We start from the raw sequence: 20977 nt of genomic DNA, 5'->3' as shown, positions 1-20977 counted from the left end.
ACCCTGCTTAAAAAAAATCACTTGACAAAAAGTATGAATAAGGTAGCGAACTGCAGTAGACGCAACATATTGCCATGTTTGCAATGACATTATAACCATAGACATCTTATAAGTAGACGCAGCATTGGTTGCTGTTACGTGAGCAATTTGGCCGCCATCTTGAAGTGGTGATGAGGAGCCGGCGAGCAGCCTTAACTGACAGTTGACAGGTAGAAAACAAAGATGCCAGGCTGGTGTTCAGCGTTTTCCTGCTCAAATAAGCGGACTGTTGAAAATAGGAATCGGGGGATTACTTTTCACAAGTAAGATTTAACATTAACATACTATTGGTTGTATTTTATGAAAAGAATATTACCACAGAGTTGAGAAGGAGCAAAGATCTTCAATATTTGTATGTGAAAATCACAAAGAAATCTTCTGGGGGAGGATGACCCCCCCTACAGGGGTTTGGTTTACAAACTTTCAGCCCCACCTAAAACAAAATTCACCAGCCGCCACTGATTATGATGCATTCTCATTTTAGGCAAAATATAAGACAATACTTTCTTAACAGTATAATTGTAACCAGGAATACGTCTTCAAGTAACAATATTCAAATACTAACATTGTTGGGTAAGACAGCATTTGGTTTTATTCTGAATCCAGTGAAACAGATTGGTGGTTTTAGCTGATATAAAGACTTTCAGGTGTTTATATATGTTTAAGTATTTGGCAGACGCTTTTATCCAAAGCGACATACATAAAAAAATATATATATAACAATCACTGTAAACATTATCATTTAAGGGAAGAATTTAATACAAAATATCAATATAAAGTGTCAAGACAGAATAAACTCTCTGCTGCTGCAGCAACAGAGATACAGTCTATAAGATATATAGATATCTAATGTATTCATACATTGTTTATGTAGGATATACGCATGTATATATAACCTAATCATATTGTTTCTTCAATTTAAAAATAGCTGACCATTTTTTTCCCCCTTCTCTGGGATTATATTCCCAGTTTTGATCTCGGAAGTCTGGTCACTTATAGCATATAAGAATATTCTATTACTGTTAAGCAAACAATGAATAATAAAACACGCCAAAACATGTGTCCGTTATCATAGCTACACGTATGACAAAAAAAACGCGTGAAAATCAGTGGTATTCAGTGAGGTAAGATTAATTAAATGCGCTGACAGTTCATTGCTCCTGCCAAATGAATTGCACTGAGTGGAGCGGATCACCACTCCAAGATGGCGGCCCCGCGTCTCGTCTGCGCCAGTAGGCAGTAGCGCTCGATGCTGTGTCTACTTATAAGATGTCTATGGTTATAACGTTAGCAGTGAGTTTGCAGCCTCACTGATTTAACTACACAGCAAATAAAAGTCACGTTACTTAGCCAATAAACGTTATCTTACATTAAAAACTTACCCTTCTTGGTGCAACTTCAAATGTCGAACAAAGTTGGAAGTTGTTGCGTCTCCGTCTGTAATATTCGAACTGCGTGATTTGCATACGGCAATTCGTTTTTTGTTGACCAAGTCGTAGTTTTTATACCCGAACGAAACCAACTTTGGCATAAATGTTTCTCACTGCCGCGTTGTTTGACAGCTCTTCTTCATTGGTTGTCCTGCAATTTGATTGGATTAATGCTGTGGGATGAAAACAACGTAGATCTAATTTGATTGGCTGTTGTACTGAGAGCACACACGCTGACACACACAACACGCTGATAGACACAGACGTAGAAAATGAAAGATATGGAGCGCTTCTGAATAACTTTTTAAGCTTTGGGTTTTGGGGAAAGTAGCAAGTCATGTCAAGTCAAAAGGCTCAAGTCCAAGTGAAGTCACAAGTCATTGATGTTAAAGGCCTACTGAAATCCACTACTACCGACCACGCAGTCTGATAGTTTATATATCAATGATGAAATCTTAACATTGTAACACATGCCAATACGGCCGGGTTAACTTATAAAGTGCAATTTTAAATTTCCAGCTAAACTTCCGGTTGAAAACGTCTATGTATGATGACGTTTGCGCGTGACGTCAATCGTTGAAACGGAAGTATACGGACACATTGTATCCAATACAAAAAGCTCTGTTTTCATCGCAAAATTCCACAGTATTCTGGACATCTGTGTTGGTGAATCTTTTGCAATTTGTTTAATGAACAATGAAGACTGCAAAGAAGAAAGTTGTAGGTGGGATCGGTGTATTAGCGGCTGGCTGCAGCAACACAACCAGGAGGACTTTGACTTGGATAGCAGACGCGCTATCCGACGCTAGCCGCCGACCGCACGGATGATCGGGTGAAGTCCTTCGTCGCTCCTTCAATCGCTGGAACGCAGGTGAGCACGGGTGTTGATGAGCAGATGAGGGCTGGCTGGCGTAGGTGGATAGCTAATGTTTTTAGCATAGCTCTGTGAGGTCCCGTTGCTAAGTTAGCTTCAATGGCGTCGTTAGCAACAGCATTGTTAAGCTTTGCCAGGCTGTAAAGCATTAACCGTGTATTTACAGGTCCATGGTTTAATAGTATTGTTGATTTTCTGTCTATCCTTCCAGTCAGGGGTTTATTTCTTTTGTTTCTATCTGCAGTTAAGCCCGATGCTATCACGTTAGCTCCGCAGCTAAAGTGCTTCGCCGATGTATTGTCGTGGAGATAAAAGTCACTGTGAATGTCCATTTTGCGTTCTCGACTCTCATTTTCAAGAGGATATAGTATCCGAGGTGGTTTAAAATACAAATCCGTGATCCACAATAGAAAAAGGAGAGAGTGTGGAATCCAATGAGCCAGCTTGTACCTAAGTTACGGTCAGAGCGAAAAAAGATACGTCCTGCACTGCACTCTAGTCCTTCACTCTCACGTTCTTCATCCACAAATCTTTCATCCTGGCTCAAATTAATGGGGTAATCGTCGCTTTCTCGGTCCGAATCGCTCTCGCTGCTGGTGTAAACAATGGGGAAATGTGAGGAGCCTTTCAACCTGTGACGTCACGCTACTTCCGGTACAGGCAAGGCTTTTTTTTATCAGCGACCAAAAGTTGCGAACTTTATCGTCGAGGTTCTCTACTAAATCCTTTCAGCAAAAATATGGCAATATCGCGAAATGATCAAGTATGACACATAGAATGGATCTGCTATCCCCGTTTGAATAAAAACATTTAATTTCAGTAGGCCTTTAAAGTCTAAGTCGATTGGCAAGTCTCTTTACATTTTGTCAAGTCGAGTCTAAAGTCATCAAATTCATGACTCGAGTCTGACTTGAGTCCAAGTCATGTGACTCGAGTCCACACCTCTGGAAACTGGGTAAAACTTAGCACACTGACAAAGCTTAACCTATCGTTAATAAAACAATCTACAAGGTTAATAGAGTTCGCTTCTCTTTCTTCCCCTCCATTTATCTGCTTTCTTTTGTAATTCTAGTTATCATTACATATATGATTTGTTGCAGTTGAAACAATTGTATTGTTGATAATAGAGTTAATTATTGCTATTATTCATTATTAATAGTGCTATTTCTGTTGGTATTTTTCTTGCTCCATTTGTAGTGTAATAAATGTTCATTGTCATTTCTGTGTTATTAATATTTACTTCACTAACTGCTTCTTTGCTATCACTTTCCGTATCATATTTATACATATCGTATTTGCTGATGCTGTTATGGTTTACTAAGGGGAGGTGACGGCAAACAGACACTAGATGGCAGTATGTACAATTATTTATTATATATATAGTAACATACATATATATATAATAATAATAATTAACAATACTAATAAACTAGAATGGAGTGTGACAAAATCCAAGAGTGTATGAGAGTGACTATGTGTGTAGATTAATTGAAGGGTGTGTTACCAAGTGTTGCACGAGAGAAGAGGAGGTCCATGGGCAGGCAGGTGATCCGGGGAGATAGAGAGGCGTCAGAATCCAGGGACGAGCAAGGAGTCGGGGAACGAAGGAGGCAGTCAGGGAAGCAGGGGAACGACGAGGAATGACGAGTCACACAGCAACGTCAAACACGGGAACGGAGGTCTGCAGTAGGATGACACGACAATGAGACACGGAAGGGAAAACAGACAGAGAGAGCAGGATTGCATCAAGCACGATGATCGCTTACTATACGCCAATTGAAGACTATATTCCGGCGGCGGCATGCCAGGTTGTCCACGCTTATGAAGGCAGCTACTTCATTAACGGCAGGTGTGCTGATAGATGATTGCCGCCAGCTGTGGAGGTGCGTGGCCGCGGTCTGCGCGGCGTGTGTTGGGGCGTGTCCTGCGGTGCTTGCAGTGCGCAAGGATGAGGGCGAATTCCAATGCGCCCAGGCCGTGACAGTATCCCCCTCCTTATGGACAGCTCCCAGATGTCCTCTAGCTGGAACCAACAGAAACACGGGAACAAAAGTCAAGGGAGGGCGGAGGGGCGAATTGGAGGTTGGTCGCCGGCCCAAGTGTCCCCGAATCCACCGGGGACGAGTCTGGTGGCGGTGGCGAGAAGAACGCCGCTGAGGCGGACGACCAAGGAACGGCCACCCTCTTGGCCGTCGGGAAGGCGGACGCAAGTGGTGCCATGATGAGTCTCGCCGGAGACGAGGAGGTGACATCGGAGGCAAAGAGGATGACGTCATCGGCGGCGTGGAAGCGACAGACATCGGCGGCAAGGAAGCGGCAGATGTCATCGGCGACGTGGAAGCGGCAGACGTCATCGGCGGGGCAGGCGAGGAAGACGTCATCGGCAATGCAGGCATGGAAGCAGCAGGCGTTGTCGGCGCCGGAGACGAGGACGGCTGAGGATCAGGCCGAGGTGCAGAGGTCGACGCTGCAGGCCGAGGGGCATAGGTCGAAGCCAGCCTGGAAGCTGGCGGAGACGCAGGAGTCAGCCTGGAAGCTGGTACTAGCTCGGAGGCTAGTTCGGGGACAGGTGCTAGCTCGGACGCTAGTTCGGGGACAGGTGCTAGCTCGGACGCTAGTTCGGGGACAGGTGCTAGCTCGGACGCTAGTTCGGGGTCAGGTGCTAGCTCGGACGCTAGCTCGGGGTCAGGTGCTAGCTCGGACGCTAGCTCGGGGTCAGGTGCTAGCTCGGACGCTAGCTCGGGGTCAGGTGCTAGCTCGGACGCTAGCTCGGGGACAGGTGCTAGCTCGGACGCTAGCTCGGGGACAGGTGCTAGCTCGGACGCTAGCTCGGGGACAGGTGCTAGCTCGGTGACTGGTGGCTGCGGCTGAGAAAAGCAGAAGACAGGGGGTATTTGTCTGGCAGGTGGTAGCCTGTCTGGGTGCAGCTGTGCTACCACATCAGCACAGCCACCAGTGCTAAAATGGAAGAGACTAGTACTACACCCCCCCCCCCACCCCCCTCCGAACGCGGATGCCAGACGCTTCCAGCTGACTGAGGGACAGTCACTAAGGGTGGGAGGTGGGTGGCCAGGCGGCGGGTAAATTCTTCTATCCCTTCAGCACTGCTAAACAGTCCAAGATTTTGCTGAGGTGGGCTAGAAAAATTGTCCAGGGTGGATTTAAAAGAAAAAGACATAATGAGAGGGGCAAAAAGAAAGGAGGAAGAAAAAAAATGTCACTGGGGCGGAGCTAAAGTCACTGGGGGCGGGGCTAAGGAAGTGTGCCGTCAGGTCCCTAATCAATTGGCCGGAATATACTGTTATGGTTTACTAAGGGGAGGTGACGGCAAACAGACACTAGATGGCAGTATGTACAATTATTTATTATATATATAGTAACATACATATATATATATATAATAATAATAATTAACAATACTAATAAACTAGAATGGAGTGTGACAAAATCCAAGAGTGTATGACAGTGACTATGTGTGTAGATTAACTGAAGGGTGTGTTACCAAGTGTTGCACGAGAGAAGAGGAAGTCCATGGGCAGGCAGGTGATCCGTGGAGATAGAGAGGCGTCAGAATCCAGGGACGAGCAAGGAGTCGGGGAACGAAGGAGGCAGTCAGGGAAGCAGGGGAACGACGAGGAAGGACGAGTCACTAGTGATGGGTCCGGCAACACCGATGCATCGGCGCATGCGTCGAGCTCATAGAGCGATACCCTGTGTCGGTGCGCGTATCGCTTTTAGAAAGTCACGTGACTGAACACGAGCTGTTTTGGTCACGTGACCGATCATGAGCTGTTCTGGTCACGTGACCGCTCATGAGCTGTTCCGGTCACGTGACCGATACGCGAACTGTATCGCACTGACGCCTGCGCGCCAAACTGTGTTTATTAGGAAGCGGCGCAATGCGTGTTGTTGACGAGCACCGTTAGGGCCGCTTGTTGTCACTGTCACTCAAAGTTGCATTTCAAAATTACACAGAATAAATGTATTTATTTTGTTTAGAATTCAGATGGGTTTGATTTGGTGCGCGGCATATATTTGCTGTGCGGCGCACAGTGTGCGCGGAGGACGCTTGAGCACTGCGCAATTGCGCAAGCGGGCACCTTAGAAGGAACGTTGCTCACAGGGCACAGAGGAGACGTCAGTGCGATACAGTTCGCGTATCGGTCACGTGACCAAAGCAGCTCATGATCGGTCACGTGACTTTCTAAAAGTGGTACGCGCACCGACACAGGGTTTCGCTCTATGAGCTCGACGCATGCGCCGATGCATCTGTGTTGCCAGACCCATCACTACTGGTACTAGAGAATGGTACAGGAATGACGGCGTGGCGAAGTTGGTAGAGTCGCCGTGCCAGCAATCGGAGGGCTTCTGGTTACTGGGGTTCAATCCCCACCTTCTACCATCCTAGTCATGATACATGTTCACATTATTTATTGACTGTATCTAAAAAAGATAAAAATATATTTTTATTTAAATGAAGATATGAAATAATTCTAAATGAAATACAATGACTTGGTTTATATTATTGTATATACTAGGTCATAAAATCAGTTTCAGTTGAGTCGGTCCATAGGTTGCCTGTAGGGATTTTTAATGTCCAGCAGATGTCAGTATTTAGTGACACAGTATCGACACAGTGTCAATACAGTGTTGCAATGTGTCGAAACGCTTCATGAGGCCTCATCAACCCATCACTACGAGTCACACAGCAACGTCAAACACGGGAACGGAGGTCTGCAGTAGGATGACACGACAATGAGACACGGAAGGGAAAACAGACAGAGAGAGCCGCATTGCATCAAGCAGGATGATCGCCTACTATACGCCAATTGAAGACTATATTCCGGCGGCGGCATGCCAGGTTGTCCACGCTTATGAAGGCAGCTACTTCATTAACGGCAGGTGTGCTGATAGATGATTGCCGCCAGCTGTGGAGGTGCGTGGCCGCGGTCTGCGCGGGGGGGGGGGGGGGGGGGGGGGGGGGGGGCGTGTCCTGCGGTGCTTGCAGTGCGCAAGGATGAGGGCGAATTCCAATGCGCCCAGGCCGTGACAGATGCTGTTCTGTTGTTGTAGTTGTTATTGTTGTTGTTGTCTCTCTGTCTTATCTCCCTTTTGTCTCCGCAATTTCCCCCTCTCTCTTCCTATTTTTCTCGTTCTATCCCCTCCTGCTGCGATATGGCTGAGCCAAACATTAATATAAATCCATTTGATAAAGTCAAATACAAATAAGGCAAAAAGAGAAGTATCCCACACTTCTCTTTGGTAAAGTAAATCTCTACAACAATATGCATCTACATCAACAATAGGATTTGCCTGAGTAGCTGGACAGGACAACAACAACAAAAAAATGAACTTGTTAAGCACGTCTGAAACAAATAAAACATGTTATGGTGGTCATGTCATTTGTTATTTTAATCGTGGATGGCGGAAGACGAGCTAATAGGGATTTATTACTGCAAACAAATAATTTCGGATTATTGTTAGGTGTCCCCCGATTTGATATTGATACTGGTCCGATATCAGCAAAAAAAAGTATGGTTTGCATGTAAAATCTCTGATACAAGCAGTCCTGCAGCGTGTTTACTTCAACCTCCAATAGCACATGAGGTTGTTTTTTAAATTATATTTTAGGCAAGTCATTTACAAACGATAAACACTACTAGGAGCAAGCAGCTACACAATTGTAGACAAGCTAGACACACAGTACAGGCCAAAAGTTTGGACACACCTTCTCATTTCAATACGTTTTCTTTATTTTCATGACTATTTACATTGTAGATTGTCTCTGAAGGCATCACAACTGTGACACCTGTGAAGTGAAAACCATTTCTGGTGACTACCTCTTGAAGCTCATCGAGAGAATGCCAAGAATGTGCAAAGCAGTAATCAGAGTAAAGGGTGGCTATTTTGAAGAAACTCGAATATATAACATGTTTTCAGTTATTTCACCTTTTTTTGTTAAGTACATAACTCCACATGTGTTCATTCATAGTTTTGATGCCTTCAGTGACAATCTACAATGTAAATAGTCATGAAAATAAAGAAAACACATTGAATGAGAAGGTGTGTCCAAACTTTTGGCCTGTACTGTATGTAATACTTGAACAATATTGCAGTCTAAAACAGCACATTTGTCAATATAAACAAGTATCAAATAATTATACTAACGTAGTTGCATAGTACTTACACATACAAAATCTCCAAGGCAGAAGCGTATTACAAAGTATCCAGTAACTAACGTGTGCGCATCATTAAATTACTACATCATGAGCTATAACTTCTTGAATTATTGTGGCCACTAGGTGTCGCCAAAAACAATTACAACTCCACTTTGACCTCAAAACAGCATAAGTCCATTACAGACTTAGGCTGATAAATAGGTTAGTGTTCCTCATACCTATTATTGTTCTCTGTTTGACTAATTTCGCTTTATCAAAACTTTGCAAAATGATAATAGTATATAAGATCAGATCAATGTCAAAATCGGCCAATACTCAGGACGCCAATGTCACTATTGTATCGGAAGTGAACCCCTAATTGTTGTTCCATATTACCTCTTTACAGTAGTGTTTCGACACACACATATGAATATGCAATATAAAGCAACATAATAAAGCTTCCACGTTGCTGTGCTTGAGTGTCGTTGGCAGTGCTTGCTGTGACTTTGTACTTCCTTAAGAATCTTAATGTAATCCATTTGAGAGGGATTGACCTCAACATAACTGCTGTAGACAGGTGTGTCTACAGCAGTGAGGCATGGGGGTGCGGGGGGTTGTTGGCGAGCGACAATTAAAATGTCATAATTTCTCATACGGTTTACTTAATTTTCATTTGAATTATAGAGGATCTTTGAGAATGTGTTCCATGTAATTCACTTCAACTGTGATCCAGTCCTTGCATTGTTTTGGTGTTGATTGCAGGCAGCATGGCGATGGGAGGCGGCCAAGTAAGCAGCCGGTGCAGTAAGAAGAATAAGCTTGATGGTCTGCAGTGGTGAACGTCATCAGAGAGCAGCAAGCAGGCGCCCGAGGAGCGAGGACCTGCTTCACATGATGCATCCATGAAGGCATAAGGATTTACAGGTATCCTATTGATCCTCAACTGTTGATTGTTTTTGTGTCATAGTCATTCTGCTTGATTCTACAGGTTTCGGATCCGACTGGACAAAGATGGGGTGTCCCTCTCTGCTCCTCATTACTCTGACTGCGTGTCTCCCTTCACTTGGAAGCTTGTCAGACTCATATTCCTGGACAGAGACGTCCATTCGTCGAGTGAGTGAAACAGAACGTAGCAGCGTGGGCAGCAGGGCAAACCGATTGGATGGCACAATCCGTCCCTTTGCAGAGGAGCAGGCCAGAAACCAAGATGAGTTGACCCCGACTGGAAGCGCCGCCATCACTAGACCTCAGTTAATTGGGCCTGGAGCCTCTGGAGCAGCAGACGCTAATTCTTCCCTTACAATACGCAGTCGTCTAGGAGTAAAGTCCCTGGACCGTCTCTGCAAAACTGCAAGTGTTGATAACAGATCCCTAACTGGTAAGTGATATGCAGATATTCTTCTTTTTCTATCATATTTCTACACACATTAATTAACGCCTTTTTTCCTCGGAAAACAAATATTGGGACATCTCGAATATAAGATGACCCAATATTTGTTCTATAGTGTCTTCTATTTGGTTGAACTTTCTGTAATTTTCTTCAGAAATACGGAAATACAGAAGAAATTAGTGTTAAATATGCACAAATTTGGCACCACTTGCTGGTTTGCATGTACAAACCTCTAGATCTCAAATATGAGACGACCCATCTTTTTCAGACTTTTTCCTATGGGGAAGAATACAATCCTATATTCGGGTCAATATGGTATTTGTTGTTTTCTATTGGGCCAAATTTTTTGTAATGAACAAATCAGCACCACCTGCTCGTTTTCATGTATTAACATCTAGATTTTAAATATAAAATGGCCCTTGATTTTTCAGATTATTTTCTGGGAAACAAAACCATCTTGTAATCAGGTCAATAAGATATTTCTGTTGTAGTGTACAGTACAGGCCAAAAGTTTGGACACACCTTCTCATTCAATGTGTTTTCTTTATTTTCATGACTATTTACATTGTAGATTGTCACTGAAGGCATCAAAACTATGAATGAACACAAGTGGAGTTATGTACTTGACAAAAAAAGGTGAAATAACTGAAAACATGTTTCATATTCTAGTTTCTTCAAAATAGCCACCCTTTGCTCTGATTACTGCTTTGCACACTCTTGGCATTCTCTCGATGAGCTTCAAGAGGTAGTGACCTGAAATGGTTTCCACTTCACAGGTGTGCTTGAAGCTCATCGAGAGAATGCCAAGAGTGTGCAAAGCAGTAATCAGAGCAAAGGGTGGATATTTTGAAGAAACTAGAGTATAAAACACATTTTCAGTTATTTCTTTTTTTTGTTAAGTACATAACTCCACATGTGTTCATTCATAGTTTTGATGCCTTCAGTGACAGTCTACAATGTAAATAGTCATGAAAATAAAGAAAGTGCATTGAATGAGGAGAAGGTGTGTCCAAACTTTTGGCCTGTACTGTATATTGACCATGAATATAAGACAACCCATCTTTTTCAAACTCATTTGGGGAAAGCACTTTGTTGTATTCAAATCCGTACAATATCGTTTTTATCTATTTGGAGAAAATTGTTTTTCAATATCTACATAATTTGGTACCGCTTGCTAGTTTTCATGTGTAAACCTCTAGACCTCAAACATATGACGACCCAATATTTTTCTGTGGTAAAATATGGGAAATGGCGTCTTATATTCGGGTCATTATGGTGTTTTTGATGTAGACTATATTTGATGCCACTTGCATTAACCTCTGGACCCCGAACATCACTTCTCTTTTGCAACACTTCTCTTTTGTAAAGTAAATCTGTACAGCAGATATGGGCATCTACAACTATATGATTTGCCTAAGTGGCTGGACACGATAGATTAAAAAAATAAATAAATAAATAACACTCCGTTTTGCACAATAACCCACATTTTAACAGTTAATCTAATGCTATTCCCGTCCTCATGGTAGAGAGACAGACTAGATTTGGGGTGTCCAAAGTGCAGCATATGTTACATGTTTTTTTTAAAGTCACATATTGTCATAGAAGTGCACCCACACTTTTGCCAAGTACTGTCTTACCAGTTTCTCATAGAGCAGAGGTGTCCATAGCGCGGCTTGGGGGCCATTTCTGGCCAGCAGCTAGTGCTTGTAAGCCCTGGGCGTATTGAAAAATTACAATTAACTAATCATTAATAACATGTATTATTAGATCTCTCTATACAAGTTTTTCACTTCCGATACGATACTGATAATGTAGTCTTAACTATTGGTTGACACCAATCTGAAATTAGAACAAAGAATACAAACTTTTGGTTTGTCTTATTTTGTATTGTGTAATGTTAGAAAATGTTTGACTAAGTTGTGATCACATGTGCTCTGCATGCTGGATAGAGCTGGAATCTGAAATTGACTGTTTACTATTTAGCTCTTATATCTTTTTTTCTTACACTTTCAAGTCTCATTTGCAAGTATGTATTCATTTCAGTTTGTCCTCAAGTGTGTTGCCGTAGTCAGGAGGTAGTCTTTGCCATTAAGTTGAATGTGCCAGTCTTGTGTTTTGTTGAGCCCTACAAAGTGTTTGTACTGTAAGTATTGTACTCATTACACACCAGCGGTTTGATTGCAACATGCTTCTTAGTTGTAGTTTTGATTGCCATATATGGAAGTGTTCAAATCACCTTGTAAAATCGTTAATCCTAATTCGTAGCATGTACAGTCCTGCTCATAAATTTACATACCCTGGGAGAATTTATGATTTCTTGGCCATTCTTCAGAGAATATGAATGATAACACAAAAACCTTTCTTCCACTCATGCTTAATGGTTGTGTGAAGCTATTTATTGGCAAACAACTGTTTACTCTTTTTTTTAAATCAAAATGACAAAAGAAAGTACCCAAATGACCATGATCAAAAGTTTACATACCCCAGTGACTTTGATCTGATAACATGCACAAAAGTTGACACAAACAGGTTTGAATGGCTAATCAATGTTCCAATCCTCACCTGTGACCTGTTTGTTTGTAACTAATGTGTGTGTATAAAAGGTCAGTGTGTTTCTGGGCTTCTGACAGACCATTGCATCTTTCATCCAGTGCTGCACAGATGTTTATGGATTCTGAGTCATGGGGAAGGCAAAATAATTGTCAAAGGATCTGCGAGAAATGGTAATTGAACTGCATAAAACAGGAAAGGGGTATAAAAAGATATCCAAGGAATTGAGAATGCCAATCAGCAGTGTTCAAACGCTGATTAAGAAGTGGAAAATGAGGGATTCAGTTAGACCAGCAAAGATTTCAGCCACAACAGCCAGGAAAATTGTTCGAGATGCAAAGAAAAATCCACAAATAACTTCAGCTGAAATACAGGACTCTCTGAAAAATTGTGGTGTGGCTGTTTCAAGATGCACAATAAGGAGGCACTTGAAGAAAAATGGGCTGTATGGTTGAGTCGCCAGAAGAAAGCCATTTCTGCGCAAATGTCACAAAGTATCCTGCTTACATTACGCCAAACAGCACAGAGACAAGCCTCAAAACTTCTGGAATAAAGTAATTTGGAGTGATGAGACCAAAATTGAACTTTTTGGCGACTCGACCATGCAGCCCATTTTTCTTCAAGTGCCTCCTTATTGTGCATCTTGAAACAGCCACACCACAATTTTTCAGAGAGTCCTGTATTTCAGCTGAAGTTATTTGTGGATTTTTCTTTGCATCTCGAACAATTTTCCTACAGTATTCTCAATTCCTTGGATATCTTTTTATACCCTTTTCCTGTTTTATGCTGTTCAATTACCTTTTCTCTCAGATCCTTTGACAATTATTTTGCCTTCCCCATGACTCAGAATCCAGAAACATCTGTGCAGCACTGGATGAAAGATGCAATGGTCTGTCAGAAGCCCAGAAACTCACTGACCTTTTATACACACATATTAATTACACATATTGGAGCCTTGATTAGCCATTCAAACCTGTTTGTGTCAACTTTTGTGCATGTTATCAGATCAAAGTCACTGAGGTATGTAAACTTTTGATCAGGGTCATTTGGGTACTTTCTTTTGTCATTTTGATTTAAAAAGAGTAAACACAGTTGTTTGCCAATAAATAGCTTCACACAACCATTAAGCATGAGTGGAAGAAAGGTTTTTGTTTTATCATTCATATTCTCTGAAGAATGGCCAAGAAATCATATATTCTCCCAGGGTATGTAAACCTATGAGCAGGACTGTATATGGCATATCCAATGTAAATTAGCATCAAGATGGCACATTTGTTTTAATGCATTTTTTTAATGTTATTTTGTACCTCATGTAAATTATATTGACACACTACATTCATGTAGGTTCAGTTTTACAGTGTTTTGAAGTAAATACTTTTAAGAGGCTCTCAAATGGAGACAACCAGTTATCTGTCTGCTGAGTTAGCAAGAAGAGATGTTAGCGGGAGCAGAACAGACTGCTTGTATCGGTGATTTTAGATGGAGGCTTATCCAATTCGATACCTTTTTTTTCCGGAAATCATTCCAATATCCAATATCAGTATCGGCTCGGGACAGCCCTATTACACTAATTTGCTTTGTTGTCTAAAACACAGAGCTAAGATGTGGATGTTTTGTTGACATAGCTTAGCATATATCAATCAATCAATCAATCAATCAATCAATCAAAGTTTATTTATATAGCCCTGAATCACAAGTGTCTCAAAGGGTCAAAAATGGGTCATTAATATATTAATCTCTCCTATTAGATGAAGACCACCCAGTCCAAACTCGTGTGGTTTCCTCTGCGACAAAGGACAACTTGTCGAGATATGGACGACCATGCATCCAAAGTCCTTGTGTCCGTCTTACCAACTACAACGGCACTAACCTGCAGTGGGACGACATGAGACGCACGCTGGCGTTCGCCTGGGAAATCCACGTCTTCGGCTCAGCCAGCCTCTTTATTCTGATGGCGTCTTTGGCTGTTTTAGGACTAGTCGGTGCCTCCACTCTACCTTACCCCCACTGCGGCACTCTGATGCTGGCTAACAGCGCCCTGATTGTGGGGGGTGCCGTGCGGGCAGTCCACCTACTGCTGGATCCTTACGGGACGTGTCAGATCGTGTCTCACGCCACGCTGGCGGCGCTGCAGAATGTCCCCATGCAGCTTCTCCCGTGGGCTCAGGTCACCCTTACGCTTGTCACGCCCAGGCGGTTCAAATTGTTCCTGTTCCCGGTGATGCTGCAGAAGCCTCAGGTGGTCGCAGGGCTGCTTGTCTCACACTGCACTGTTCTCCTAGCAGCAGACTTACATTTCACTGATTTATTGCCACTGCTCCCTCTTTTCCTGCAGACTCTATCCCTCTGCTGGGGCCTCCCGTTCTGCATGGAAATCCTCACCAAGTCCCTTTCCCATTTAAACATCTTCTACAGGTCTTCACTTCCTCGGGGGGTTTCTACACAGAGGATCGAGATGTGCGCAAAGCGAGTCACAGCAGTGTGCGCCTCCCTGGGCATTGTTTGCTGTAGCCTTCAGATTTGCAGTCTCCTGTGGCTCTACGGGCTGATGGGGAACTGGAGGCGCTTCGGTTGGGGCTGGTGGCTAGGTCAGTTCTGGGCTAGAATTCTGGAGTTAGCTTGGGGCTTCTCCTTGCTCGTCTTGGGTTCCTGGATCTTCTGGATGCCCTCCAGGAGACGTGGCCAACGCGAGGTGTCCAAGACGACAAGCTGGTGGGACAGGGTCTTAGCCAGCGTCCAACAAGGGCGGCTCAAGCGGAATGAGAAGAAATGGAGAGTGCTGATGCCAAACAACTTGGCTAAGCATCATTTGTCAGGAGCGAGTTTCATCACGAGTCCTTATGAAAACCAACCATCTGTCGTTGTAACAGAATACAAGTGCGATCCCTCCGGCATCAGCAATGGTGACACACAGGCAGCGTTCCTGCAAAAAGTGAGTGAGCGTGAATGTATTCTCTCCTTCATTGAGCTTGACACGAGGTCGCCATCTCCCGTTAACCCGAGGCGCAGCATGGACAATGCCCTCCATCACGGACAGCTTCTAGCCGGTAGTCTGTTTACACCTCCTCCTCCTTCATGGACGCACTCTGACGATGAGAACGGCACTACGGCTTTCCCTCCGGCCTATGTTGGCTACGGCTGGATGATAGACACGGAATCCATCCCCGCATCTCTGGATCATTTCCAAGCCAGGGAGCCGTCACAGATCACGGATAACGGTTGTAACGACAAGTCTCCGAAAACCCATCAGGAAGAGGAGTTTTCTTCAAGGTTATCAACGCCGTCATATTCAAATGATTGGTCCGATGAAGACGTCACCAACTTTTAAGACGTAACATCTTTAATCTGAGGTCTTCAACACGGGGTCCGCAAAGGTACTGCAGGGGTGTTTTGAAATTTTTTGATGGATTATACCAGGGGTCCCCAAACTACGGCCGAATACAGCCCTCCAGCATCCAAAATCTGGCCTGCGGGAAGTCTCAAGTTTTTTTTTCATTTGTCCGACCGCTTCGATGTTAGCTACCTCTCTTTGTTTATAATGTCTATTTTTCTGTTGGATCTACTCTCTATTTCATTTTTGCTGCAGCGGTTACATATACTGTAATACTGTACATCAGGAGTGTCCGACTCATTTGAGTTCAGGGGCCGCATGGAGGAAAATCTGTGCACAAGCGGGCCGGACTATTAAAATCATAGCATTAAAACTAAAACATAAAGACAACTTCAGATTGTTTTCTTTGTCTTACTTTGGCCAAAAATAGAACAAACACATTCTGAAAATATGACAATAAAAGTATAGAAAACAATACCCGGCAGCGATAAAGTTTAGATCAGGGGTCTCCAAACTACGGCCCGTGGGCCGAATACGCCACAGTGTCAGGCGAGCGTGCACACGCGGCGCACTATTTTAGTCAATTAATGTGTGAGGAATATATATATATATATATATATATATACACACACACACACACACACACACACACACACACACACACACACACACACACACACACACACACACACACACACACACACACACACACACACACACACACACGCACGCGCACACACACGACCCGGCCCCCGGCCAAATTTTTTTAACTCAATGCAGCCCCCGAGTCAAAAACTTTGGGGACCCCTGGATTAGACATTTTTATACATGTTTCTTTGTAGAATTCCCCCACAATTTTTACACAAACTTAAATGTCTTTAAATGCATTACATTTATAAAGTTGAATTAATTTAATATAAAGTACAATAATTAAATTAAATGAACATTGATCAAACACACTGAGTTTGGAAATCACTGTACAATGCAGATTTGAAATAAAAACATGAATAATAATTTTAGAGTGTCTTCCCTGAGATTGGTAGGTCGTGAGTTCAAACCCCGGCCGAGTCATACCAAAGTCTATAAAAATGGGACCCATTACCTCCCTGCTTGGCACTCAGCATCAAAGGTTTGAATTGGGGGTTAAATCACAAAAATGATTCCCGAGCGCGGCCACCGCTGCTGCTCACTGCTCCCCTCACCTCCCAGGGGGTGAAACAAGGGGATGGGTCAAATGCAGAGGGTAATTTCACCACACCTAGTGTGTGTGTGACTATCAGTGGTACTTTAACTTTAACTTTATCATCATGTTAACGTTAAAGGCCTACTGAAACCCACTACTACCGACCACGCAGTCTGATAGTTTATATATCAATGATTAAATCTTAACATTGCAACACATGCCAATACGGCCGGGTTAACTTTTAAAAGTGCAATTTTAAATTTCCCGCGAAACTTCCGGTTGAAAACGTCTCGGTATGATGACGTTTGCGCGTGACGTCACGGAGTGAACGGAAGTATTCGGACCCCATTGGATCCAATACAAAAAGCTCTGTTTTCACCACATAATTCCACAGTATTCTGGACATCTGTGTTGGTGAATCTTTTGCAATTTATTTAATGAACAATGAAGACTGCAAAGAAGAAAGCTGTAGGTGGGATCGGTGTATTAGCGGCGGACTACAGCAACACAACCAGGAGGACTTTGAGATGGATAGCAGACGCGCTAGCCGGCGACCTCACCTTGACTTCCTCCGTCTCCGGGGCGCCGACCGCATCTATGATCGGGTGAAGTCCTTCGTCGCTCCGTCGATTGCTGGAACGCAGGTGAGCACGGGTGTTGATGAGCAGATTAGAGCGTAGGTGGATAGCTAATGTTTTTAGCATAGCTCTGTCGAGGTCCCGTAGCTAAGTTAGCTTCAATGGCGTCGTTAGCAACAGCATTGTTAAGCTTCGACAGGCTGGAAAGCATTAACCGTGTAGTTACATGTCCATGGTTTAATAGTATTGTTGATCTTCTGTCTATCCTTCCAGTCAGGGGTTTATTTCTTTTGTTTCTATCTGCATTTAAGCACGATGCTATCACGTTAGCTCCGTAGCTAAAGAGCTTCGCCGATGTATTGTCGTGGAGATAAAAGTCACTGTGAATGTCCATTTCGCGTTCTCGACTCTCATTTTCAAGAGGATATAGTATCCGAGGTGGTTTAAAATACAAATCCGTGATCCACAATAGAAAAAGGAGAAAGTGTGGAATCCAATGAACCCTTGTACCTAAGTTACGGTCAGAGCTAAAAAAGATACGTCCTGCACTGCACTCTAGTCCTTCACTCTCACGTTCCTCATCCACGAATCTTTTATTCCTCGCTCAAATTAATGGGGTAATCGTCGCTTTCTCGGTCCGAATCGCTCTCGCTGCACTGTAAACAATGGGTAAATGTGAGGAGCCCTTCAGCCTGTGACGTCACGCTACTTCCGGTACAGGCAAGGCTTTTTTTTATCAGCGATCAAAAGTTGCGAACTTTATTGTTGATGTTCTCTACTAAATCCTTTCAGCAAAAATATGGCAATATCGCGAAATGATCAAGTATGACACATAGAATGGATCTGCTATCCCCGTTTTAAAAAAAAAAATTAATTTCAGTAGGCCTTTAAGATAGGTAGCAATTTACACTCTAGTTGACATCCAGCGATTAGAGGCACTTGCTGCCACCTAAGGATAAGCATGTTAGTTGCCAGCTAGCTATAAGCGGTGCTATACTAAATTATTTGAATATCTTAGCGTTGCACAATAACAAGATATCTTTAGGACCAGGTTAATCGCTCCATCAGTTTAAGGGTCAGCGAGACAACATTGTCCTAAATTATAGTGGAACCTCGATTTACGAACCCCCCCTTTTTTTCAAAGTTTTCGATTCATGAACTACTAGAACCAAGTCTACGTGCGAACCATGTCTCTGTGTATGAACGCTACATTCATTCATTTTGTGTCCCCCTGGCAACCATTTTTTGGTTGCTCGTAATGAGGAGATTGAGGAAGCCGGCTTCATACCACAGCAAGTTTTTAATTGTGATGAGACCGGACTTTTCTGGAAAAACATGCCAAAGTGTACTTAAAAAATGTTTTTATATTTGATCTATTGACCTGATGTTACCATCATTACATGATGAAAGGTGGCCCAAATGTATACACTATAATTTAAATAAATTATGAACTATGTGAGCATATAGAAAATAACAGAAGTAAGTTCTTACAACATACTAATTAAATATGAGCTGACACAACTCTTGAATTTGTCCATGTTGGAAGTTACAGAAAATATGTGTGTGGGAATTGAATTCCACGGCCGTGGTGTCTTTGGTATATGTAGGAAGACTGATTAAGATCTGTGTTAGACCTTGTTACAGTGACTCTGTAGGGGTGTGCAGTTTCAGAAGATCGTGTCGTTCGAACATTGCAGACCGATTTTACTTTTTTTAAATATTTGTAATTGTAGCAATATGCTTGTTAAAGTTAAGCATATTTGTGATTGTTGATCTGTTTGTGAGGGCAGTTGATCCACCACCCTCTAGTTATTTGTGTTTGATTTACAGTAATGTATAGCACTTTATATTGTGTTCAAAGTGTACAAACCTTAACTTAAATATGGACTTTTGTCGAGGTTGGGACCCATTATTTATGTTTACATTTATTGTTTCTTATAGAGAGATTTGCTTCACTATAAAAACTTTTACTAACCCTGTTAATTAATCAATTGAGTTTGTAAATCGAGGTTCCACTGTGTTAGCAATTAGCACTGGCACTGACATTGGCCCCTTTGCACACACTTTGTCTTTGCACCAAACACACCTGCCTTGCTGTACGGCAGAAATTGTTTATTCAGAAAAATAAAAGGATGCAGGGGAAAACACTGTGATATATTTTGTACATTAAATATGCTAACACCTGACCAATATAGGTCAATATATGCAAATTTCGACAAAACAACAGGTCACTTTTTAGGCACCCCATACTAGTCGCCCCACACGTTGGACACCCCTGTTGTGTGGGGAATTGGGAACGCATATGTTTGGATGCACTTTTTTATGCTATTGAATGACAATCTGTGTTTAGTTACAAATTACTGTGATTGGTTGGCGACCAGCCCAGGGTGTACCTTGCCTCTATACCGAAGTCAGCTGGGATAGGATCCAGCTTCCTTAATGAGGACTGGAGGTATGGAAAGTGAATGGCTAAATGATTTACAAATGACAAGCATAAAAAGAGGTAATCTAAGTTACAAAAAAAATATATACACATATATATATATATATATATATATATATATATATATATATATATATATATATATATATATATATATATATATATATATATATATATATATATATATATATATATATATATATATATATATATATATATATATATATATATATATGTATATGTATATAAATATATATATATATATAATACAGCCATCTTGTTAGTTGTGTATTCAAGATAGACCAATTGTTTGATTTGCCATTTGATGATTTGTAATGTTTAGTCACTCTATGGAATGGATCCATATTGTCTTTATTTATACAATGGATTATATCAAATGTCTCATCCTATTATGAGAACTTTGCTACATTGAAATTGTGAATTTAGTATTGTTAAGTCATTTTAATTTAATGTGTCAAAAGTGTAAATTGAGGTAAATAAGAGTGGTGTGTGTTTTTTACCGAATGTGATGCGTTCAATAAAATGTGTTTTATGAACGCTCTAATCTTGATTTAATGATAACAATATTACAAAAATCCTGGGGATGGCGTGGCTCGGTGTTAGAGCGTCCGTGCCTGCAACTTTAGGGTTTCTGGTTCGATCACCAGCTTCCACCATCCTAGTCACATCTGTTGTGTCCTTGAGAAAGATTCACCCTTGCTCCTGATGGGTTGTGGTTAGGGCCTTGCATGGCAGCTCCCGCCATTAGTGCGGGAATGTGTGTATAAATGGGTGACTGTGGAAATAGTGTCAAAGTAGAAAAGCACTATAATCAATTGACCTTTTACTGTGGAACTTGTTAAATAATTTGGATTTAACATATTTTATATGTAGTTTTTTTTACTTTATAATAAATCCCTAAGAAAATATACATATATGCATTAATTTTATTAGAAACACATATGTATATACAATCATATAACTGTGCACAGCAAATGGTT

General features: G+C 42.1%; 1 protein-coding gene across 2 annotated transcripts; it reads left to right on the top strand.

Moving 5' to 3' along the window:
- Positions 1 to 9108: 9108 nt before the first annotated feature.
- On the top strand, positions 9109 to 20057 carry LOC133653385 (proline-rich transmembrane protein 3-like). Of its 2 annotated transcripts, XM_062052599.1 has the most exons (4): positions 9109 to 9425; positions 9490 to 9879; positions 14190 to 14680; positions 14777 to 20057. In XM_062052599.1, the coding sequence occupies exons 2-4, from the start codon at positions 9513 to 9515 to the stop codon at positions 15767 to 15769; spliced, it is 1851 nt and encodes a 616-aa protein (XP_061908583.1). In that variant the 5' UTR covers positions 9109 to 9425; positions 9490 to 9512; the 3' UTR covers positions 15770 to 20057. The 2 variants fall into 2 exon arrangements, with proteins under 2 accessions (XP_061908583.1, XP_061908574.1); XM_062052590.1 differs by having other exon boundaries at positions 14190 to 20057.
- Positions 20058 to 20977: the final 920 nt, after the last annotated feature.

The sequence above is a fragment of the Entelurus aequoreus genome, linkage group LG01 (genome assembly GCF_033978785.1).
Source record: "Entelurus aequoreus isolate RoL-2023_Sb linkage group LG01, RoL_Eaeq_v1.1, whole genome shotgun sequence".
Taxonomy (NCBI): domain Eukaryota; kingdom Metazoa; phylum Chordata; class Actinopteri; order Syngnathiformes; family Syngnathidae; genus Entelurus; species Entelurus aequoreus.
Note: the sequence above shows the minus strand (reverse complement) of the source record. Positions and strands in the feature narration are given on the sequence as shown.